The sequence below is a fragment of the Sardina pilchardus genome, chromosome 18, assembly GCF_963854185.1.
Source record: "Sardina pilchardus chromosome 18, fSarPil1.1, whole genome shotgun sequence".
In the NCBI taxonomy this organism is placed as follows: Eukaryota; Metazoa; Chordata; class Actinopteri; order Clupeiformes; family Clupeidae; genus Sardina; species Sardina pilchardus.
The window spans coordinates 6,716,353-6,741,720 of NC_085011.1; the positions used below are offsets into that span (position 1 = coordinate 6,716,353).

Here is a 25,368-nt window from a genome sequence, read left to right on the forward strand (position 1 = left end):
ATCTCTTGAGTCTTGGAGAAAATCGTGAGAAAACCATTATAAGCCCTCGCCGTTCCATTGTGTTTAGCCAGATATGTTTACATATCTGGCTATACAGCTTGTAGTGTATAACATGCGATATAGGATGCCTCGAGTTAATATTGCATTACGGGGTATTCTGACATGAGACAGTACATGACATGAGCCTGCTCGGCTAAAATACACTGGTAAGATAATGTTTCCATTTTTACCGTTATCACTAAGAGAACATACAAATACAATACAATCTGACAAAGGGTAATATGTCGCCCGATCGCCTGAATAAAATGATAATACATATTATGTCGCATTTTAATTAAAGGGACGTAGGGTTTGCTGTGTAGCCCACAGGGTAAGAGATATTTTGCAGCCATTCAGATTGCTCAAACTTTAGGCGACGTAAAATCACCCTGTGAGCGTGCGCGTTCACGTATCGGTCGACAGAAAATGGCGAGTCTGTGCAAGAGGCAGCAATGTATGATCGAGAGACGCGGCATTCGACAGGATCTTGATTCATGGCGGTATAAACTTATTCAATGTGTAGGTAAGGTGGTTGTAGGCAGAAGTGTAAACTAATGCATACGTTCCCGTGTGTGAAAGGGTCGTATTTGTTAATTTCTTCTCTGATCGGAATCGCTAGCTATTTAACGTTAGCTAGCTTGCGAACTAGCCAAGTAACGTTACGAATGTATCACTAGCATTGCAAGCAAACGCATACGCCAACGTTAGTTTATAAATTCGGGTAGTGTTGTCAGTTATTTAACTACATATCGTTGCACTCTCACTCAGCGCGCGTTTTGCACAGTTTGTTCGCCCATCAGGACGCTATCTTTCCTGTTTCTGACAGTCATTTTGTGTTGTAGGCGAACTGAAATGCTCGGTGGGTGGTTTTAAACCCCTTAATTGTGAGGGATATTCTATCAGTTGCTTGAAGTTCCTCGCTGCAACTGAAGAGTGATAATACACGACGTTAACAAAGTGATTGTTACGATTTATTAGTGAGGGACGGTGGCTGAAACTAACGTTGCCATATTCGAACACTCGTTTTGCTTGTGTGCGCGCTCATGTGATATGTTTTTTTTCCTTTTCTTTCTTGTGTACTGTAGCTATATTAGTGGGGGGAGGGCGACACTCGTTGCACTTTGACTGACGCTCAGGGTTAGTGGCTTAGATTGTACTTGCCAAACTGGATTTTCTCCCATCTGCTTTGGGGTGTGTTCGCGTTTGCTATGGGGGAAGTGGTCTTAAGTCACGTTCAATATACTTAACGGCAAGCTAACGGTAATTGTATCGCAGTTTGTCAATGCTGCCAGTGCATGTCAATGATTGCAACATTTACCAATGCCATTTTTGAGACTAAGTGATGTGCAACTCTTCATCTCGTACTTACGCCACACATCTGTACATTAAAGCATCAGAAGAAAAGGCCTTCGGCTCATTTGCATTTTCAACTGCGTTTTGTAGATATGGGGTGGGTGTGGAATGCATGTTTGCAGATAAGTCGGAAGCGTTGTGTTGCATTGTAATGTAATGTTTCATGCTAACTTCACTCCGTTTGTTTTTTTTTGTTCCTAATAAGACATCGGATTTTAATATCTGCAAATATAGTGTTTAACCTATAGTTTTGAAATTGGCTGAATTTGCTTTATATAATTATACGTTTTATTTCAGGGGAATGAATCAAGTAGACAGTGGCGTTGTTTAAAATGTGCACTGAGCTCACGACTATTTTTGTGTGAGATAAAAACTTAACCCACAAATGGCTTTTGTTTTTCAAACCATTGGAAATGTGCTATGTAGTCGTGATACACATGCTCTGAATAGGATTTCTGTTGAAACAACCGATGTATTTGTTTGGCTTTTCAGTTTTGGGCTGAAAAGACCTCTACATCGTAACCCCCGCGAAATTTTGGCGTCACAGTAGTGTACATTCAATGTTCATGACAAATCACTGCAGCAACACAAATGGTTGTTTGTAGTTGTCACTTTCGACCGTAATGCTTTTGGTTCTCCACATGCATTCATTTGATAAGATTTCGTTGAGTTTTACAACATTTGAACAATTTCTACCTATAACAGTCACGGTAATTGTGGCATATTTCATTGTCTTAAGTCTGGCCTTTTCGTGGGCTTTTCAGCTGTCTTTTGCAATCACAAATCAAGTTGTCATAATTGGACAGACTTGAAGTTGACATGTCAGATTCTGCCAACATGCTCTGGTTTCAGCTCTTGCATTGCAAATATAGGTCAAAGAATTTGTCGGATGGAACTAGGCAGCTAGCTGCGTTTTTGTTATTGATTTCGAAGGGAATGGTTCAGGAAAGATTTTACAAAACAGCAAGAATGGAAACATGTTTATCTCTCATGCTTAAATGTTAAAGGCTTTTCTGGCAGATGCATCATTATGTTTGTTTAAATGCAGCATTAAGCCAGCCGGTGCCGAAAGCAGTGGTGAGAGATTTACTTGATCATGCTATGGCTATGAATTACAAATATTAAGCAGTAGAATTTACTCAAGTAAATATAATCATGCATGAGTATATTTATGTTTGATTCAAGCTACATAAGAGTTGGATGCATCAGGCTATGCAAGCAGATTATGATGAGATCAGAATTTTCGGACTGTCTAAGAACAGTTTCTGGACAGTGCTAGTCTCTGTATCCACATGCAATACACAATTCCTGAGGATCAAGGGTGCAGTTTTTCTTTTCAAGTTTTTTTTCCTCCTTTTTTTTAAAGTCCAATTCCAGCTTTGATATTCATTATCCACAGGCTCAGCTTAGACTACATTATAAGTTCATTACCACTGTGTTTTGGTTATCTTTTGGCACAGTTTTGTAAGTCACGAGCTGTGCTATGTGTGGTTAGACCACAGTCGTTTTTGTGTTCAGCTCTACTGTTTGTTTTTGTGCAGAGACAGGATGTCAGTGTGGCTCGTTGCAGGTGGTTGCACAGCAACAGTAACATCATCTAGTTGTAGAAATATCACAGAGACCTATGCCTGCTCTTTCATACCCATTTTTTAGTCTCACTCAGGATTTTCCCAAGCTTCAGGTAACTGGTAGTGGTAACCTCCTTGAATTTAGAGATTTTGTTAGTCAGTTCCCTCTTTTGTTATCTGACTTGTTCCAAGGAAATCCTAAACTGAAAAGGAATTTGGGGCTGTCCGAACCTTATGCCTTCATATGTTTCAAGTTCCGTAACGTAACCCCACCCTGCACAAATAGGAATGCATAACTTTACATTCACCATTTCAATGAGGTTCTTTGTGTGGAAGTAAAAGCCTCACCACTTCATGAGAAAATCATATGATAAAACATGTGCCCTTAAGAACATGGTGTTTTTGAAGGCCACTCATTTTCTGGTCTCCTCCTTTTAAGATTATTCAGTCGTCTTTGTTGTCTCTGTCCTAGCTTTCATGAGTCTATTTTATGACATTCCCCCAAGCGTGTTTTTTTCTTTTTTTGACTGTGAGAAAAATATGGCTGTAAGCCTAGGCCACACTACCCCGAGGCATGTGAAATATGTCAATGTTATCAATTTGAGTCAATATTGTATAGGACCACAACTGCACCATAGTCTCAGGCCTGTCTAGTTTGGCACTGAATTGGCTACAAAAGCAATGTTGATCTATCATCTCTTGGGTTTAGTGTTTTGTTCTCACTGGGTTGAGAATATTTAAAAAATCATCAATACCTCTAGTGGATCTCAAACAACCCCAGAATAATTTACTTAGCCACAATGGAGCACATTTCACTTTAGTCGGAGGGTTCTAATTCTCATCTTTCAGTGGCAGAATTAAGGATGAATATGAAAAGCTTGATTGAAATTTCAGCCCAATTAAATTCATTTTCAAGCCTGTCTGGGCTAAGAGAAGGGCAGCATTTATCACTGCACACAGTTTGCACTGTTCATCTTAGGGATTTTAGAACACGTTTAAAGGCTGATTAGATTGTTCACATCATTGGTGTAAGCTTTGGAGGCTGTGTCAGATGTTGCACATTTTTGGGAAAGAGTTTAGATCTGTATTTTACATCTCTCAGCTTTCTTCTCTGTCAACGTTGTAATAGTCACTCCAACGGTGCTGCAAAATGAAAACTGTTCCAATATGAATTCCTCAAGAACTTTGATGTCAGCCTGATGTGTCAAACTTGGGATGTTGACCTACTTTCCCCCCTGAGTCTGAAATGCTTGAGGAGCATGCTTGGATAGCTTCAGTGGAAGTCTTTTTTTAAAAAAAATAAATGTGTCTGCCTGCTTGTGAAAGAGAGCAATCAGGCTATGCATTCAAGCTCTTACAGTACTCAAAGAATTGTATAGGGCATTTCCTGAAAATGCCTGGGAGGAAATTAAATGTTTGAATACTGTTAGCTTTTAGTAAATGTGTACGGCACTTACTGCTTCTTTTAACTACATTTTTAATTGCATTTATAGCATCAAAATAATAAGAGCTTTTGAATTAGATATATTTTTCAAACTGTGCCATTTTAATTGGACTATACCTCTACCAAAATAATGTAATTTGTCAAAATAGATAGTTTTGCCAGTTTGATAGTTGAAAGCAGCTGCCGCTGATGTAGCCTCATGATTAGCTTAACATCATTTTATCTTAGCTTAAAGTCATTTGTTTTCTCCCCCAATCATGTCTGTGATGGAATGTAATGCAAACACTGAGACATATATTCACCCTTTCAAAACTGTAGACCCAGTAATCACTGTGAAGAATGTAGGTGTTTTACTCAAACATGGACTTGATCTCTGATTTGAAATGTATCTTAAGCTTAAAGGGTCTAGCTCTAGCCTATATAGTCAAATGGAGGAGTTATAGTGCAGGGATGGGCAAATGGTTTGCTTGTGTGCCTGGGGCAAGCAGATCTGAGTCTGGTCTAGCTATTTTACATTTGTAATTGCCCGATGGACAAGCAGACAATTGCTATTACTTGAAATGTTGCAAATCTGCAAATCTAGTCAGAAACATCAATCTCCAATCATACAAATTAGGGGAGGGATGATGGTGAAATGCAAGCCGGGAGTGTTTTTTTTTTTTTAATCCGCGGCCACGTGGAACATGGTAAACAAAAAACAAACCGTATGAAATCTGGATAAAGACAACGGATTAGCACCAAAACCACCAAATGTTGAGTGTAAACAATATGGGTATGGATGTTAAGTCATTGAGTTACAAAGGACTGCGCTAATGAAGAATGACTGATAGCTGAGCTCTAAAATAGCCTCTCTTTATTTAATACATTTTTTTTATTGACATCAGTGTTGATCAGATGAATCATTTGTTGTTTAAAGTAAAGCAATTTGCTTTACTTTAGGCATGTACTGAAATGTAATGGCAAGCTATGATAACTCACTAATATGGGTCTGGGTTATTGCAATCTATGTGGTCTCATTTAAATAATATTTGGAACAGAAACGCTTATGTAGACTGCTGTCCATCCCATGAAAAATCAGCATAAGAATAGTAGAAATAAATGTCTAAATAAGCCAACATTAGTGTAAATAGACACACGAGTAGCAAAGTCCATCCCTGTACTCAAACACTGGCAGCATTTTAAGAACCTTTTTTGTAGCTTCATTGCATGTAGCTTCAAACCAAAGGCACTCTGAAAGGTGCCGTGTTCAGTAAGCCCTTTATAGGTCTGACAAATATAAGGCCACTCTGTCTAGCTTGGTTATTGCGCACAGTAGATGCATGTATGCTGGTTACAATTCAACATTCATTTGAATAAACAACACCCACCCCTCTCAAATACCCGAGCCCTGCAGTTGTGCTTCTTCAATAATAACAAACCATGTTTTCTCGATGTATAGGCGTGTACATTTTCATATTGTCATGAATCGATTTTTACCCCCCATCCCTACCATGAAGAATGCTAGTTGAGGTTGAAGTGGTTGCTAGGCGACATGCGAAGTACTAACATTTAACCAGCACACTCCTGTGACATGATGACAGTTGTAGTCATGCTTTTGCATTAAGCTCTAACCACCCCACCCCCTCCCCCGCAAGACGAAATATCCAGTTGTCTTACCTTTTGTAGCCTGATTGTCTCAGATTAGTCACATGGATTTTAACACGAGTCAGAATGCATACATTTAATTTAAAGATACAAACCAATACCAGTGTCTTTAAAGGAAATGGTCCTTGCATCTGTTATTTAGAATGCAACCAGTTAGATTTGATTGTGAGTGACTTGTGTTTTTTCCCCCCAACAGGTTTTGAGAGCATTTTGGAAGGATTGTTTGGGTCAAGGCTGATAGAGGACCTTAGATTATTTAAAGGTGAGTATATATGAAAAAGCTTGTCTTTTGTGACATGGCATCACCAGCACACTGAATTTAGATATGAAATACACAGCTATGTCATGATAACCCAAAGTGGCAATACATGGTCTTTCATAGAGAAAAGTGGTCTTGTATAGAAAAACTCGTCTTTTTCTGCTGGAGAGGAAACTATGGTGATCAAAGTCCTATGTCTAAGAGCTGGGGTGGGTGTGGTAGTGGTCAAAAAATGTCAATCTGATTGTGTAAACTGGCCACACCCCCACCTTTTCTATGTCAAAGAGCACAGCCAAAGTAGAGCATCCCGCAAGCTGGTTCAATGGCAGTCATATTTATTATTTACTCGTCACAGTCGGACAAGCTTAATTCTGTCTGCAGTATTTGCCTTACACTCAGAACAAAGAATAACCGACACTTCAAGAGGCTGGAGTCTCTCTGAAAGCAGATGTCGACAACTTGCTTGTCTTTCAGAGCGCTTGCTTCAGTGGTGTAGGAGGTAGCTGCAGTCATGCTGCGAGAGTCTTGTCAGAACCAGAACTTAATTACAAGGCTATTTGGGTTAAAGAGGTGATGTATTGACTCTGGCCATGCAGAGACCACCATTTTGAATTCAAAATGCAAGATTGTGACAGCACTTGATTACCAGGTTAGCCCAAGTAGTGGGTCCCCCCCCCCCCCATCTTTTTTTGTTGTTTCAGAAAATCAGACTACCTTGAATGACGTGAAATGCACCAACTGATCCTATCAATACTTGCTGTCATCTAAAATGTATTGGCAAAATAATGTCCAAATCCCTAATCCCTGTGCTGTCAGTAATTAAATAATAATAACAGATTGGCTAGCATCACCCATGTCATTGTGTACATAATTATATAGCTAATTTCTCTTTGTTACATCCGTGGAGCATATCTCGGGTGATTAGCTAAAGCTCTCTGAAAACACATACAATGTGATGTATACATTTTAATATCATAGCCTTTGGCTGATTAGCATTTCTCTTTGCTCACTGACATTAAAAGTTCCCTCTAGTTGTCCTATTGCCATAAAGCCAATAGACATTGTTATTGGTGTCGTTTCTTGTGTAAGATGCTGTCATACTGTCTAATTTGGCATGGTCTTGCCCATGAGGTACTGCTCACAATGGGGCATTATCACAACATCTGGCACACTTATCCATTCACTTCTCCACGCAGGGTGGCCCCATTAGGCCATGCTGGTAGAAAGACGCTTTGTTTGTATGTCGAGATTGGGTTTGGGCTGGAGTTGTGCCAGTGTAAAAGTCCACAGTCCTTTCAGATATTTTGACAATGTGTTTTGTGGTGCGGACAATGCTGGCCATTATTTGGACTCACTGTTGCTCAAGTGCTGGAAAAGACAAACAGTGCGATGACAATACAAGAGATTCTTTTGACCAAGTGCAGATTTTTGTTCATCACTGACATTCAGTTGGGTAGTGACCACCAGTAAGAAACAATACTTCCAGTCACATGACCCTTGCCATTTCATGACATTGCAACTCGTGCCAGTAGATTTGGTCATGTTTGGGCTCTTAACTCATATGTGTGCCATTCATTTTTTTCCCTCTGGTGCTACTGCCTCCAGGGTGGTTTAAATACTCCTACTGTACCATTTGGCACATTCTTTTTCTGAGGTTGAATGGCAGCAGGACAATAACCAAGGGTCATAAGGATTGTCATGCCATGACGATGGCTGGGTCTATATTTACTTCACTTGTGCTTATGTATTGATGGAAATGGCATTTTGCTAGATAACGATGTTGCCAGTTGACAAGAATTGTCATTTGATTTCACTGCATATTCATACCAAGGCGTTGATTTTACTGGATCCAAAAAAGATGGCATCGGAAACATCATTCCGATGGCCATATCAGATATATCATTTGCAGGGACTTTCAGACGCCACCTTGCAATAAGGGCAATCGCATGAACCATGCAGTGAGCAGAAACACCAGAGGGTGTTTCCATAACAACGACTTCTCCATATAGCTATCGACAGATAGTGAATTCATGCACTGTATTTTTAAACCAACCAGTGTCAAACACACAAATCTGTCTGAACCATATTAGGTAAGGTATTTTTTTTCAGTTGATGATAATATAGAATGCATTAATCAATTAAAAAAAGACGGAAGTGTGTTCAAATAAGGCTCTGAGCAGTGGTCCGACTCTGACATCGACAGTCTTTAATGTCACATTGCCGTTAAATATCACCATCTCCGCATAACATTTATCTTCCAGTCTCCGTGTGACTGATCTTCAGTGTGTCTCGATGTATGGACTCAAACAATTCATAGTATGATTTTTATTGAAGTAATAAAAACGTCATCCATTCAAATCACCATTTGACCACCTTTGTTCAGCATGCGGGTCTCACTTGTGAGCTCACCAGTTTATTATGTACTGCTGTCTTTCAAATCTGTCCCCTCTCTTTTGGATTTGCAGATTGTCAGCCTGAAGGTGTGTCAGATTGGTCATTTGATGAAAATTGTCTTTTCTGCTGCTTAAGACGAGAGAAAGTCAAGGTAGTTTTTCTTTGCCTCAGTGTTTTTAATTTTCCTCCACCACCTCCATGTTGTCTTCTTCCTCTCTGCATTTCTGTCTCTGTGCTACCTTTTTCTCCCCCTCCCCCTCACCTTCATAATAGTTTCTTTTATAAGTGGCCCAGTGTTGTGTAGAGATGGCTGGATGGAATTCAAGCCATTTATTGGCCTACTCACCGCCCCTCACCCCCATCCATGGTTTTCCACCTCATTGAAAGCTCCGATAGCCACGACGAACACACGAGCGGCAGAGAAACGCCATTGAGACTGAACATTTTGTTTGCTTTCTTTTATTGCTTGCCTCACAGATACATTGGCTTCCAGGACCACACTCATATAAAAATGCCTGATGGCGTATGTGTATCATCCTTAACCTCTGTCCCCTCTCTGCTCTGTCTCTGCCTCTTCATCTGCTGTTACAGGAACACCTACTTGGCCTGAACAACGACAGTTTGGGCAGTGTGGCAAGACCATTGTCCTTCATTAAAGACCAATTTAATATCAACAACCTTGAGAGGGAAGCAGAGGAATTCCTCAATGCAGTCTTGCACAGGAAAGGTACATCATATTGTGTGTGGACATTTACAGCTGGTGTGTAATCTTATTTTAATCGTTTAACTCGTGTGTGTTGTAACAGAAATGTAGCAGATAGAGGTGAGCAGAAAGTGATATATTTGTATCGGGGAATGCAAAAAATGTATTGATTTAAGACCATTTGTTTTGTTGTTGTCGCCCCCCCCCCACACCCTTATTGTAGACATCCCAAGCTTCTCAGACCCGGACATTCCTGTAGTGGCTCGCGAAATAATGCAGCGAATGATCCGTCAGTTCGCTGCCGAATATACCTCAAAAACCAGCTCTGCTCAGGGCACGCCCCAGCCCAACGGCACCTCGGACCAAAGCCTGCTGACCACACACTCCCAAACACCGGCTCCCGCGGCTCCCTCGGCTCCTGCGGCTCCTGCGGCTCCTGCTCTGGCCACCCTCACCTCGGCCAGGAACCCGGTCCTCAGCCAGCTTCTTATGGCGGAGCAGGAAGCTCCCCTCGACCTCACAGTCAAGAGGCCCGACGCTATTGTCTGTGAGCAAGGTGTGTCCGGGGGGTTGGGTTGTGGGGGAGGGGCAGGGATCTATAGTTGGAACATGATGTTTCTGCTGCAGCTGTATATAAAAGCCACTGTTCCAGTAGGCACTGCTGTATGTCTGTTTTGTAGTGCACTTTGGTTGGGTTAATAAGCGTAGTTGAAATCTCTAAATGTGCATAGCTTCCACCATTGGAATTCCTGTCCCATGTCATTCCATGACATTCTGACTCCACACACTTGGCTGACTCACTTGATTTGGCTTAGACACACTTCATTTGACATTGAATTTGCCTTTAAATGTTGTTAAGGAAGTGCATGATGCCAGCCTCGGTGACCTTGGCTGTGTTTATGTCTGTAGATGGTGTCCTTGATCTCTCAACCAAGAAAAACCGGAACAGAATCGCTGTGTCAGTCAGAACCCCTGCTGCGCCTTTGGTTAAGGGGTAAGTTGAATCTTAAATATACGTTTTTTGACATTTTATACAGTTGAAAAATGTGCATTGTAATGCTTTTTTTTTCTTTTTTTTTTTTTCTTTTTAAATGTCCGAGTAGTTTTTGTGTAGATTTAAGGTGTTCAGAGGGTTACCTAGGGCACAGAATACTGCATTGCAACACCATGTGTTTGCCCTAAGGGCACATTTCTGAACGGTGTGCAGTCACATCTGAGTGACTTTCTAAGAAAGGGAATACATGTTGGAAACAGCCATGTCATTGTAATGTGAATATTTCAGTTGCCATATTTCACATCTCTTTGTATTTTTTTCTGTTTGTCCACTGTTTTATTCTGATTTTGTTCTGTTGTCATTTTATTTCATAGAAAATCCTTTAAATACTTCCTTTTTGATTTACCTCCTTTTTATCATCTCTCCCTTAACCGAATGACAACGTTTCTCTCATTACAGAACTGATCTAATTAGTTTAAGTTCTGTGTTACTGGTAGAGATGGAGAGTTTCCATTTCATGGTCTTTGAGTTGAATTATTCAAATTTTTGTTTCCATACTCTAGCCTGATTAAGATCCTCTTGTTTGAAAAGTTAAAATATGTGCCTCTGGAAATTAAATTGACTTTTGAAAAAGTGAGCACATGAATTGTATAGCATAATAAAAAAAAAAAAAAAAAAACACAGGCTTATTTAAGGAGACTTATTTAAGCCACATTACATACAGTGTCACTGTCTTACTGTGAGAGTAATACTGTCTAACAGAAAAGGAAAAAAATGCCTGTCGTACTTACAAATCAATTTTCCTCTCTCTTGCCTATCCCCGCTCCAAATCAAAGGAGTAGCTTGTTTTGTGGTGGAATTTTTCTTTTGTCACTTGTTTTCCCATAATCATTTGCAATGGCCACTGATAGACATTAGCATCCCCCAACCCCCCCTTCACTAACACCCTTCTTGGTGGACACTAACTTTCTCCCTGTACCTTGGCTGACTCTTTTATAGCTGTGCTTGTTTAGTGGTAACGTCATTATTCTGAGCTGCACTTGAGTGTGTGTTTCATGTTCACTCGCAGAACGTGTTGTCTGCAGAACATACTTCTTTCAGTCCTTGGCTTCACTGAACCTTGCTGCTGGAAATTTAGCCTATACTTTTTTCCTAACATTATTATTGTTTACTTTTTATCCCTTTTGTCCCCTTGTTAGTTTGTTTTCCAACTGGATCTCCTTTTGTTTTTGTTTTGTTTGTCATTCTTTATGTAATATGACGACAAAAAAAAAAGCCAAATAAACTAATTCCAAGTAACTGGAGCCGTCATGTACCTCCTGTAATTCAGCAGAGCAAATTCTTGACAAATGGGGAAAAAAAAGAGTGATGTTACCCTGGCAAGGTCATCTAATAAAGGAGCGGCCACATCCTCCCCCTCCCTAATCCATCCTTCCCTTAGAAAGAAAGAGAGACAAAAAAAAAAAAAAAAGCTGTGCAAGCTCTGCTTACACCAATTTCCTTCCATTCAATCAGGATCTCCCCGAGACGTGACCACAGCTCGAGAGATGCAGATGACCAGCCGCCTCCATGGAGCTCGCGGGACGATGGGATTGGGGAGTTTGACAACCACCCTTCCCTTCTTAAACTGTTTACTCACTCTGAGCAGAACCTGCCGGTCCGAAATGTCACTGAACGCCAAACCGAACCTCTGGGACTCTTGAAACACAAGCCGTTGCCCTCTCCGTTACTCAGGAATGAATCTTGGACCAAGCCGCCTTTTAACCTCTCGAAACCCCCGCCGAACACTGCAGGGAATGACCACAAGGGCTTATCTGATCTCAGTGAAACCTCTGTTGTGCCTGTACGAAGTCCTGCCGCTCTCAAGTCGCTGCAGCACAAAACTGACATGGGTCACTCGCCGCCCGTGGGCCTCAAGATTCCTCAGGTCAGAGGCATGGATCTGTCCTGGAGTTCCCACAACTCCAGCCTGCACGGCTATGGCCTGCTGATGAGCTCCTACTCTGAGGACGCCCTCGGCAAGAAACTCCACTCCATCTTTCCCAAACACAGCCGCAGAGGGAGCATGGGGGGCCTCCACGACGAAGCCGGGGAGTGCCTGGGGTCGGAAGCGGAGCGCGCCATATCTGGCCAGCCGTACTCGACCTCTGACCCAGAAGTAGACTCCAGCTTCAAGCAGCCCCGGAAGAAGAGGGGCCGCTACCGGCAGTACAACATGGAGAACCTGGAGGAGGCCATCGGCGTGGTGATGAACGGGAAGATGAGCGTCTCGAAGGCCCAGACCGTCTACGGAATACCTCACAGCACTCTGGAATACAAAGTGAAGGAGCGCCTAGGAACACTCAAGAACCCACCTAAGAAGAAGCTTAAACTGAAGACCGAGGAGAACGAGGAGGAAGTCGCCGTGAAATGCGAGCCGCCCGAGCTCAGCGAGGAAGCGTCACCCAGCGCTGATGTTTCCAAAGATGAGTGAAGGAGAGAGATTTCAAGGAGCGGATGGGAGTAGGCTCTTTTTCTTTTGCAGTCATGTGGGCAAGATGCCCAAGCAGGGATTTTTAAATACCAAAACACATTTTTTTATGATATTGTTCTCTGGACAGCAGATACAAAAATAGTGATTAGTTTTAAATGAGTGCAGATTTTCTTATCCTTAATAGAGAGAAAGGAGAAGAGACCTTCACTTCAAACTGCTGCTGAGCAGAATTCTGGCAATTGAAGATGGGCGGGGAGGGGGGAGGGCGGGTGGGTGGGGTTGATCCTGGATTTGAGTTGCCACTGGGAGACGGGGCAAGCAAACCAAATAACAAAAGCACTCTCTAACAACTTGCGCTTACTACACTACGTGACTTAAGGTGATGACAGTTAGGCATTCTTTTTTTCCTTTTCTAGAGGATCTTGATCAGGTTATTGCTACTGTTTTGTGCCATAATTTTTACTCTAAGCACCGATGAAAGTCAGGTTGCTGCTATGGCCCCTAAAACACTGAAGACTTCGATTGAACCACTGGGTTTGTATATCGATGCAGATTGGAAACCGACAAAACCCCTACAGAGGATGATTGAAGAACTTGTTGGTATCAAAGTGAAGTGTCCTAAAACAGCACATACCATATACACCTCATATCTGTACCTTAGGTCAATACTACTTACAGAATGTTCTATACTTATTCTCAGAGTTTTTATATACATCAACGGCAGTTTTTCTTTTGCAGTTGCACTTTTCAACAGTTTGTTCAGCTGAACCAGGAATTCAGTAATAATCATCAGGGAAAAGAGCCTTCCTTTGACTACATCAAAATTGAAGATCGTAGGGAAGTATTGATGCACATGGCCTCTCTTGCATGTGATGCTTGATGCTTTTCTTTTTAAACTTTCGCCAGAAGACTGTCGGGAGTTTCCTGAAAACGTTGTACATTTGAACATAATGTAAAAGGCCTAGTGCAGCACTATGGGTCTTAAAATGTCACTGAAAGGTAAGAGGCCTTGTAGGCTATGTGAAGACAAATATCTAAATAGACAGGATGAGTGTTTTGAACGCTTCAAAAGGCCATAGGAAGACAGTGAGAAATATTTTTAACAAAATATTTAGTTTTGTTTGTAATGTATAGCAAGTATAAGTTCACTTCTCATCTCTGATGAAGAAAAGAAAGAAAGAAAAAAAAGCCCTCTAACAGACTAAACGACTTCAAAATTAAATGCGGAAAGCTGCATGTTTCCATGACAATCCTCTGGCATTACTCATTTGCAAGGAAGGGTGTGTGTGGCCAGTGGAGGCACTTGTAGCTCAGTGTTTTGTCCAGTTGTCTTTGTCAGAGGCAAGAGGTTTTTGTAACTAAATGTCCCCCAAAGTTTGGTTGTAGAAATGCATGGTTTGTATCGAAGGATGGCTGGTTATATTTCATTTGACACTATGGGACTTTTTTGATGGACTAGTAGCATGTTTGGTGGTGGTGAGCATAGCAGAGGCGCACCCTGCTATGTGCTCTCTCAGCCATTGTGTTTATGAATGCTATGTACTTGTACAAGCAAAGACTTCATGTAAGCCACACAATTTCCTACCGTTCTGACTACTCAGATGGAGTAGTTGATATCGGAGGATCTTACACATGTGATTTCTCAGAACCGGTGATTTAATTTTGATCTCACTCAGGAGTTGCGTGTGAATGTTTCAGGTTTTAGTCTAAAAATTTCATGTTCTCCCTCTTGAGCTGCTTAATATTTTAAAGGCACTGTCGTAAATGTTTTACAATCTTTGGATTCTTTTGGGTTTGGGCATGGAGAAATGGGGTTGCACTTTTATTCCTTTCCCTATCCTCTGGTTTTTTTTTTTCGTTTGTTTGTTTTTGAAGGTTATCTTATTTATCCTCTTGGTCTTAGGAAATCTCAAACTGTACAGCTACATGCAGTTGTTTGTACTGTTATTATTATTTATGTATTGCATTTAATATATGAAGGCAGATCTGTGATGCATTAGAAAGGAGATTCTAGCGTACTTGATGGCTAGATCAATGTAAGGGTTTTACTCTTAGGGCTTTGTTTTGGGTGTTGTAGCCTCACAGGTTGCATAATTAGGAGATAATTAGGAGGATAATACATAGTTTTATTTATATATACACAGATTTAAGTAATTAGCTGACCGGTGCAATACTTACATGTTAACTACCCTTTTTTTCATGTGAAATCTATATCCACAGAATGCCTACTACTTCGTTGGAATTACTGAAATACCTCATATACTGTACATATAGGCTTTGACATGTTGTGTATCAAATGTATGTGTATATTTGCATCAGAGCTCACCTCAGACATTGTCATTGTTAGAACACTGTTTGTGTGCGTGTGTATGCGTGTGTGTATCTCATGAGTGAGATAACGTATATTAACTGTTTTAATCAATGTAAGGTGAATTCCTTGATATATTACAAAGTTAGTGCGTCAGTGTGGGTGATGGGGGTGGGGTTGGGAATTAATCAATCATTGAAGGACACGTTTTATTAAATTATGCCTGTTCTAATACATTTAACAAATCGAATAATCAAATTCATTGAAGTGAACGCTTCTGTGTTGTACTTACAAAAAAGCTGTTCAAGATATTAGCTCTTCGTGTATATCTATCAAAGCTACTTAATCGATAACAAAACGAATGAAAAGAGCAGCCAAGTCTTGTACCACCTCTAGCTGATGTACTTTTTTGTGACGGCTTTCTATAGGTTGGCAGGCTCAACATTGTTATTTGGGATAAAACCAAAATATTTCCAGACTGTGTAGACGCTTTTCTTTATTATTTTGTTTTTTTTGGTGTAGGTGGTTTGTTTGCTTCCCCCTACTTCTCCCTTTCTGTTTTATTTGCTTGCGTTTTCAATTTGACAAGTGCATCTTTGTTGTAGTGAAAGCTTATCAGGAAGGTAGAACACTGATTATGCCATTTGACTGACCTCAAGTGGAGAAGTCTTCAAACAGCTGCTTAAGTTCATCAGCAAAAATGAACAACTTTTTAGACTCTGTCTAAACAAACCACACCGTCAATATTTTAAAAATGCGGTGGTTATACTTTGGACCTTGCCTCAGTATGTCCAGATACCATGGTATTTAATTTATCTGGTATATTGTCCTGGCGTGCGTGGATAAGAGGCAAACTAAAATGCACTTCAAAAGAATAATATATTCCAAAACGAAAACATTGCTATGTTGTGTTTCTTTTTTTTTTTTTTTTTTGCGGACTTAATGCACTCCATAAGAGAAATTCCACACTATTATTATTATTGTTATTATTCAATAGTTTACAGGATTCAACTTGTTGACTATTATCTAGTCAGGTCTTTGATGCTCGTTCTCAACCTCGATTTCTACTACCATGGTAGCAAGAAAAGAACGTTCATCGCATGTAAACCCCTTTTATTTTACAGGATTCAGACTGATACCTGCCAGTAAGCTTAATGTTTTATTGAAGAGTGGAATTAAGCCATACATTTTAGATACCATATGTCATGAGATGCATTGGTATGTAACCTCTATTTAATTGATTATGGATCAAGGGTATAGCAATCACAAGACGCAAGAATTTCAAAGAAACAAACTGTAATATCCTGGAGGCATGGAATGAGCTTAGTTTGGATTTTGTTTCTTTTATCCAGTTGGCATTTAAAGTTTTTGTTAACTGTTTCATGCATTGTTCACACAATTGAGCTTTCTGAAATCTGTTAATACGCATTAGAACCAGGTGGCGTCATGTGGTTAAACTAACTTTTGATTCTTGCACACAACTCATCCTCAGGAAAAAAAGTATACTTAACATTTCATTTCATACAGATAAGTTTCTGTTAACAGAAAATCCTGTTTTCCCTTTTTCTTTAGGCTTAAGAGATTTAGATGTTCCCCTTTTTGCCAGATGAATTACAGAGATCTACATTGGCATGTAAATGTCAAAAATCCTTAGATTTTCAAAAAGATGCATTGAAATGTTCTTGATGTCAAACCTGTTGGGTAATTCCCCTCCGCTGTGAAGTGTTAGGTGCATTCACTGAAGTGCTTGTTTGAATTCACCCCCCTGTCCAGGTTAGATGTTGGCCAAATGGAAATAACAAACTCTGATGCTCGCAGTACCTCAGATATGCGATGACATGTTCACATGCTGAACTTTTTGGTTTGTGTTCACTGGCATCTTAAGTGATGTAGCATACTGGCCCAGTTTTAGGGTGAAAATAATTTATTTTCATGCATTTTCTAGAACCACTGTAAGCCAGAATGTTATCATGCTTCATAATGACACATGGCAGTATAATAAGCTGTGTGAATTCTGGCCTTGGCCTTTTGGTTTTTGAAACAGGCAGGTCAGAGCTCCACTGGACCTCATTTCATATTTTATGTAATTCAATGTTTTGTACTGTAAAATATATTGTGTGTAGGCCCTATGTCTATTTTTTTTTTCTTTTCTTTTCTTTTTTTTGTGGGACATCTTGGCGGTAACTGGCATTTTATTATAGCACTTGCTACTGAATTTTCTTTGGCCCTTTTTCATTGTTTAAGAAAGATGAAGTATTATTTGAAATTGTTGCTTACCAAAAATATTTTATTTGTTTCTATTTGTGATGTGCTGAAGTGATTTTATTTTAGCCTGTATTGTTTATTAATTAGCCTAGCCCTAGAGCATCTTGATTAATGCATGTGAAAACAATCGGTGGTTTCATTCACAAACGAGTGGATCTAACTGTTTTATTACACTGGAATATTACAGACCAACTAAAATGAATGTTTTAACATTTTCTTTCAATAAATGTTTATGAGAACTTTGCAATGTGACAGTCTTGTTTTTAACTCCAGACATTTTAATTAGAATAAGGAATTGCATATTATCACATATCATTCACTGGCTGATTAATTCATATATAATAATAACAATAATAATAATCATGATAATAATCATGATGATAATATTTCTAAAGTACCCTTTTTCCTGGAAACAGGACTTGGCATTGTAAGTCAGCAGGCTTTTTTTACTTCCTAAGTGTTTTCTCATTATTGCAAAGCATTGGCAAATATTGATAGAGTTATCTTATGTATGTCTTTCCCTTCTGTTTTTCAGTGACTCTCGCAACCTGGGTCTTGCTTATGCAAGAGATCTACAGTCCACGTCTGATCTAGAGCGATTTATGGCCAAGCTTTGTTTGCATCACCAGCGTCAGATTGTTGACGCACTGGGATATTTGGAGACTGAAGTCAAGGCTTCGACCAGTGTTCCACATGTGTCTGTAAGAGCAGTCCCAGATGAACGGACACCTGTGAGTGCTGGTCAAGAAAGCTCAAAGACCCAACATCCTGAGAGAATCCTTGCACTTTCCGCCAAAGCCAAATGCAAAGCAGAGTTGTTGGAATCAGCAATTCAGGGGAACAGCAAAAAGGTAGCATTAGAAAAAGACACTTACTTTCCTGATTCACACAATGTCAGTGGGGGTGGGAGTTCACTTTTGGATCTTCGTAAAGATGGGATTGAGGGTGGCAACATTTTGTCATCTCTTCTCACTAGTTCACATGAATATGAAACTGTAAGCCACCAATATCAGTCACCACATGGACTTAGCAGTACCAACTCTGTACGTCAATCACAAGCTAAAGATAAGATATCAAGTGGTCATCATCTCTCTATTGACTCTTTAGAAGAACAGCAGTGTGTCTCTGACACTGTACTACATTGTACAACAAGTAGCAGCGAATTAGAGGTCATTGGAGTGTCCCCATCTTATGATGGGCATGAATTCTCAGAACATCTTAAACACTCCAATCAAGGTTTTCCAGGACATACCAAAGATATCTCAACCCACCAATCACTAGTCCTGAGGCCTAACACACCCAGAACAGCTCGAAAAAGCAGACGAGGATCCTTCCCTCGAACAAAGGATGGTTCTGTTTGTCGCATTGATCCTGATAGTCATTGTGACATTGTTTATATTGGGAAATCAATAACGGAGTGTCAGTTAGAGCCTTCGAACCGAATGTTACCACGACGGAATGCCAGGAAGAGCATAAGAGGGCACATGTCTACTGAAGATTACCTGGAACTCCGAACCGTACGAACACTGGCCAGGAAGTCAGCAGAAAATGGAAGTGGCAATTGTCCTGCACCAATGTCCATCACCACATTAGTCACTCCAAAACAGGCCCTTGCCAAGCCTGATGGGGTCCCCCCAGTGGACATGCCACTTGCAGGAGGTTGTGGGGAATCCATACAGCAGATGACACCATCAGAGACTTCAGTGGAGAACGAAATGCTTGGTGATGTGTCGACCAATGTGAATGATGTAGATGTGATTGTAGAAACAAGTCAGACAGGTCAAACAACATGCCAAGACAAGGTAGACGCTTACCCTGAAATTTCAGCACCAGTAGCAGCTCAGAAGAGCAGTCTGTCTGAACAAGATGAGGTTTTATGCACTGCAGAGCCACTTTCCGAGCAGTCAATGGAGCTACCTGCTCCAGATGATGGAAACAAGGCAGATATTGCACCAATTAGTGAAAATGTTGAAAATGTAGAGCCAGTGATGGAGATGACTAAAGAGGATTCACCATGTGCACAGTCCCCTAAGCCGCATTCTGTTTCAGATGACATTGCCATTGATGAACCTTGTGTCGGAAATGAATTGTCATCAGTTGCACTGGAGGAGGACCTCAACTTGAAAGATAAAGAAACAAATATAGAGTTGATGGATCAGAATACCAACCTAGACATTTCAGCTAAAGTAGTAGGTCATTCTGAAACTTCAGAATTAGAGAAACAGACCTTTGATAATGTCACTCAAAATGATGAGGTGTTAGATGAACAATCTGGCATTGAAACAGAATTGAACATCGTCCGTAACAGCAATGAAACAGAGGAAGAAGTAGTTGAGCCCTCTAGTGAATATACTTGCTCAGATACTCCCCCAGAAACATATATGGACAAAGAAGTATTGAGAGAGGTTTTGAGTTCACCAGAGAGTAAAAAACAGAAAAAACGCAGAAATGTAAGGACCTTTGGTAGCTCTGATAGACGATTGCGCAGTAGGGCCTCTGGTGTTGAAGAGATATCCGTGACCCCTGAGAAAAACGATCAGATCGTGTCAGCACAAGTCTCTGATTCTGTTACTGAAGAACGCAAGACTCCTGAGACAAAGCGCCCTTTGAGATCTGTTAAGGCAAAACTATTAGAAAGTGATGTATCTAACAGTGAAGCTCAGGACAGTAAAGTGGTTGGTAAAGAACAAACACAACAGTCTAACATTGATCAATTAGACAAAACAGCTGATTCAAGTCCCTGTGAGAACCCAATAGCAGATCAGGTGGTGCAGACTAGAAAGATGCTTAGGTCAATGCACAGGCAGGCAGTTGATGAAGAGGGAGAACAGAAGGCAGTCCCCCCATTAGTAAACGTTACTGATGTTCCAATTTCATCAACCAAAGAGCTAAAAGAGAAGGAAATGGTTGCAGAGAAGGAAATGGTTGCGGAGAAGGAAGTGGTTGCTGAGAAGGAAGTGGTTGTTGAGAAGGAAATGGTTGCTGAGAAGGAAATGGTTGCTGAGAAGGAAATGGTTGCGGAGAAGGAGATGGTTCCGGAGAAGGAAACGGTTCCGGAGAAAGAAATGCTTGCTGAGAAGAATATGCTTGCCGATAAGGATATGCTCGCTGAGAAGGATATGCTCGCCGAGAAGGAAATGCTCGCCGAAAAGGAAATGCTCGTCGAGAAGGAAATGCTTGCTGAGAAAGAAATGCTTGCTGAGAAGGAAATGCTTGTAGAGACCGAGAAGTCACTTTCAGAGAAGTCTGAACAGACAAGACTGGAAGATTCGCATGCCTATGACCCTCCCAGTAAAGATGGTCTTATGGAGCCAGTTAGTCTTCAGTCAGACCCCTCTCGTGTGACTACCCCTACTAGAGTCTCAGCACGTATGCCTTTGAGAAGTAGGAGTGGCCCTATGGAAGACAGCAAGAATCAAGCTATTGCAAAGTCTTCTATGGAAAAGTCCGGACACATGCCTCTAAGAAGTGCAGGTACCATTGTAGCTGAGGAAACACCTGTGGATTCCCAAAGTACCTCCATAAATTCTGCTGAAGAGAAGTCAAGGCACATGCCATTGAGGAGCCGGAGTCACGGTGTTGACAGTGATAGCAGTTCTTCCACTGGAAATCCCCCTGAGAATTCTGGACGTATGCCCTTGAGAAGTAGCAGATCTATTACAGCCCCCCAGCCCATGAGCCCCACAACTTCAGCAAGGGACAGGAAAGCTCAGAGATCTCCCAGGCCGACAAAATCTGGGGCTGTGTCCTCAGATTCTGAACAGAACCTTACAGGCTCGCCTCCTAAACCTAGAACTGAAAAGATTAAGCAGGGTGTAAGAAAGGAACCTGTTATGCCCATCATTTTACCTAGTATTCCAAACCCTGGACCTGTGGTACCAAATCCCTCAAAGTTCTTAGAGGCCCTTACAGGAGAAGAAAACCAACAGCTAGTCATGAACCTGAATACCAAGTTTGACAAAATGCAAAAAGGATGGGTCCATGTGGACAAAGAGGGGCCCCAAACACCAAGATCAAGGAACAAAGCAGACAGACTGAAAGACATCTGGAAGAGTAAGCGAAGAACTCGAAAACCCAGATCATTAGAACCACATAAGTTTTCCCCTGTACAGATGCTTTTTATGAAATCTTTTGATTTGCCAAGCATCTGTCGCTGGTTCTTGCAGACTACAGAAACAAAGTCGCTTGTCATTGTTAAAAAGGTGAACACTCGACTTCCATCTGAGACACAGCTGTGCTTTCACAGTTCGTCCTCTATGGCAGGGACGTCACATGGCGTACATATGCAGGCTGAACGTTTGAAGAAACACCTGAAAAAGTTTGCCATGGCCTCCCCGGTCAAGAGCAATGCCAAGAGTCAGAAGCTTATTGCTGAGGCATTGGAACTAGAACCTGTACCTGTTTGTATAAAAGCTAAAGAAAAAAGGCAGTTAACCACTGCTACTCGGATGTCCACCAAGCCTCAGAGTTTCAGGGGTGTAGCACAGTCCACTGACAGCCAGAAGACCTCAGGTGTTGTGAGAAATCCAACTAGTGCCAGGATTCTGAGGAAGTACTCCCATATACGGGAGAAAATGCAAGGACAGCATAAGTCAAAGAAACTCAAAGATCAGAAGGCCGAACCTCACAAAGGGGCATCCAAGCAGAAGTTGCCCTCAGTAAGCCAGCAGAAACTGGCGCTCTCAAAGAAAAGTGGGGGTAAAGCCTCAAATGTTTCCAAGAAAGAAAAGGCACAGCAGTCCCCCATGACTAAAAAGAGTGCAACAAGGCCTACTGGTAAAGAAAAGGTCACAAAGACCAGTGCAAAAGCATTGAAGGAACCTGCCCGTAAAGACGGCCCTGCACCAAAGAGGCCTCAGCAGACATCAATGTCCCCCAAACCACAGAACAAGCCACAGAGGACCACAACGGCTACAGTCGGGAGTCCAAAAGGTAGCACAAACAAAAAAGACAATTTAGCAGGTGAAAAATCTCAGCAAACTGCAATCAGTGACTCTAAGGCAGATGCAAGGAAGCCAGCACCTACGAAAGTCTCTGGGAGCTTGGTCTCCCCTTCACAGTGTTCTGAGCCATCAGTCTCACAAGACCAAGTGCTAACAAGGTCTCAGAGAAAGATCGAGGCTGCTCAGCGTCTGAGCGAGTCTCCCAAGTCTGCTACAAAGAGAGCCCAAGAACCTGTTGTAACTCCAGTGAAACGTACTAGGACATCACTCTCGAAAACAAATTGAAAAAATGCAGACAGACTGCCATTTTGGGAAGTATTGGTGACCACTCTTAGACTGAGGACTGAGATAGTCATGCAGTATATGTACCTTCAAAGTTTGCTCATAAATCCTTTTTTGTCCCTTTTAAATGGGTGGGCAGGAGGACATGCTTGAAGTTTTTTTAATATATATATATATATTATAGATATATACATGTAGAGAGAAGAAAATAACTTGGCAATGTTTTTGCAGTTATGAAGATGTAAATATCGAAGAGAGTTATTTAAATTCAGTTTTGCCATTTTGATGCTGAATGTTTTTGTGATGTTCCCATATAAACAATGTGACCTGCTGCTGAGGGGCATACTCCTCTATCCCCTAGAGCCGTGTAGCGCTTCCAAGTTAGGGCTGCACATGTACATTTGGTAGGCTTTAAGAAGATTCTTATTTACATAGCGGTTAGTCAGTTGAATAACATGCATATCATCAAACATTCAAAAAGCCATGACTGAACAGTTAATGAAATGAGTAAATTTCACGTCTAAGTGACTGACTTTTTTTTTTTTTTTAAGTAATGGGTGCTTGAATTTAAACTATCACCCGCATCTTTTCATGGTAACATTTGCAGCCCTACTGATGGTGGTGTGGGAATTGGATCAGGTGCCTTATTTGTCAGTGTGATGTGGTAGACTATTCCTGGATAGAGAGCCTCACTTCTTGGCCTGTTGCACAGGCATGTACTGTAGGGAACCCAAGGTTATTCTCATGCACAGCCCGGTTGTTTTCCTGTATTTGCCACCCACCCCCATGTTTTAATCATAACTCTTTACAAACATGGATAAAAAACATTGTTTAACTTATGACCTTTACCATGGATACATTTTTTTCCATTTTTTCTTTCATTTTTTTTTTTTTTAAAGTGAGAACAGTAAAGCAAGCATTAACAGTAGATTGTGTTTTCTATTAGATTAATGGAGTTATTTGACAGTGGTTACATTTTGACCCTTATGTTTCTTGACCTCAGATTGTTAAACCTTGGCAATAAGTACGTTATCCTTTAACAACCTCTCCCGTCCATACTCTTGGTCCATCTGAGAAAGTCATAAAAATGAAAAAGAAAAAAAAGATTGCACACTTCTTCCTTTAAAGTAGGGCACACTTAAGCATTCTAATTTCCCCCAAATTACAGGCTTGGTATCATTATTCAGAAAGCATTATTATACCCTATTTTTGGAGCTCTTCACATAAAACGAAATGTCATTGTGTCAGAAGCATTAATGTACTGTCTTTTTCGCTAACTTCAATTCTACAGCATTGTGGTTTTCCCCTGTAAATATGTGCTTTTCAATTGCTCGTTAAACCACTGAAGCTGTTTTTCTAATACAAAACGCTGTAGCATATTGCTTGATTGTGCATGCAGTCTTTTGTAAGGCAGCCCAACCAGTTTCATAATTTTATTTCTGGACACCCCCAGGTTTTCTTAAGTCCAATTTATAATGCTATGCATGTACAGACCTACCATGGTAAGCTGAATTCTACCAATTCTATTCACATAAGATGTAAGATATGGTCCAGAACATTGATAATGTACAAACTTCTTTGAAGATGGTTCACCAAGGACACTTGTTAAAGACCACATTTTGTGCCAGAGTCTTTTTTTTTTTTTTGCCATTCCCCAGTGGATATGTGTTAAGTTATTTAGAGTTCTAATTTAAATTTTGCTGTAACAAATATGAACTATAGATGGCTTGCAGAAAAATATGCTATCAGATACTTTGATTCTATGATGTTCTTTCAGGAGAGTAAAAATGTGTGCTCAGTCTGTATCTGTTTATTTTCCTTTCAAAGAGAACCAACTTTTCACGGCTACGTATTTATTTAGGAGAATTGTGGTTGCTAACAAATGGCCATTATTTCCTGTTCAAAAGGTGTCATTCAGTATTTCCTGAAATAACATTTCAGAGTATTTGGAAACATGTATGTATTTTGTATTTTGGGGAACAAATTTATTGTACTATTTTCAGCAGTAGCCTGGTCTCTGTATCCATACTTTGGGAAAATAAATAAATAGCACAGTACTGTCTAATGATTTTGGCTATACATTATTCCTCGTAAATGCAAATTATAATACCTTTGTTTTAATGTTTATTTTTTTTAAAAGCACATGGTAGTCAGTGTGTGTTGACTGCAGCAGTATTTTTAAATCCAACTACAAACCGACTTCAACATTTATTCTTTACAATGGATATGTATAGTCTTGTCCTTTGTTTATGCATTTAAAGATGACTCCAGAGTTACTTGCGGTGAGCCCGCAGTACTTTTTTCAATTTGCAACATGATTTCTCTCCAGTTGACAAAAAAACGTTTTTCAATGTTTCACCTCGGCTCAGGTTTATTTCCTCCTGGTCCTCACTATCGTCACACACTGTAATCAGATTGACAGATCAGAGCTTCTCTTTAGGCAAATGTTGTGTTGGTAATTAGTAGCCATGATATTTGGGTGTGTGTCTGTGTCCAATTTCAAACTCTAAATAAGCAACTCTAGACGCTTACACATATTGCTAGAAGTTCACTGGGTGTTTTCTATCTACTATCTCCAGCATTCTTCACAAGTAACATAGCACTGCATTTCTCATTAGGTTAATTTGTATTGTTATTTATTTGTATGTCGCTTTGGACAAAGGCGTCTGCTAAATAACTATAACCATAACCATAACCAT

At 40.6% G+C, this 25,368-nt stretch overlaps 1 protein-coding gene across 4 annotated transcripts; it reads left to right on the plus strand.

Annotated features, from left to right (window-relative positions):
- Positions 1-466: 466 nt before the first annotated feature.
- wu:fc17b08 (ligand-dependent corepressor) lies at positions 467-24,734 on the plus strand. Of its 4 annotated transcripts, none has more exons than XM_062518904.1 (7): positions 467-562; positions 6,245-6,310; positions 8,773-8,852; positions 9,293-9,428; positions 9,628-9,960; positions 10,314-10,398; positions 17,980-24,734. In XM_062518904.1, exons 1-7 carry the CDS (start codon positions 496-498, stop codon positions 22,670-22,672), a joined length of 5,460 nt encoding a protein of 1,819 aa, XP_062374888.1. In that variant the 5' UTR covers positions 467-495; the 3' UTR covers positions 22,673-24,734. The 4 variants fall into 4 exon arrangements, with proteins under 4 accessions (XP_062374888.1, XP_062374892.1, XP_062374890.1 ...); XM_062518908.1 differs by lacking the exon at positions 17,980-24,734 and adding an exon at positions 11,914-13,102; XM_062518906.1 differs by having other exon boundaries at positions 495-558.
- The last annotated feature ends 634 nt before the right edge of the window (positions 24,735-25,368 follow it).

What these genes read in the sequence shown, in the direction of transcription:
- wu:fc17b08 (XM_062518904.1), top strand. Translation starts at nt 496, where the DNA reads ATGATCGAGAGACGCGGCATTCGACAGGATCTTGATTCATGGCGGTAT. An exon ending in GGACCTTAGATTATTTAAAG is followed by an intron (nt 6,311 to 8,772) that starts GTGAGTATATAT and finishes TTGGATTTGCAG; the next exon opens with ATTGTCAGCCTGAAGGTGTG. An exon ending in CGCTATTGTCTGTGAGCAAG is followed by an intron (nt 9,961 to 10,313) that starts GTGTGTCCGGGG and finishes TTATGTCTGTAG; the next exon opens with ATGGTGTCCTTGATCTCTCA.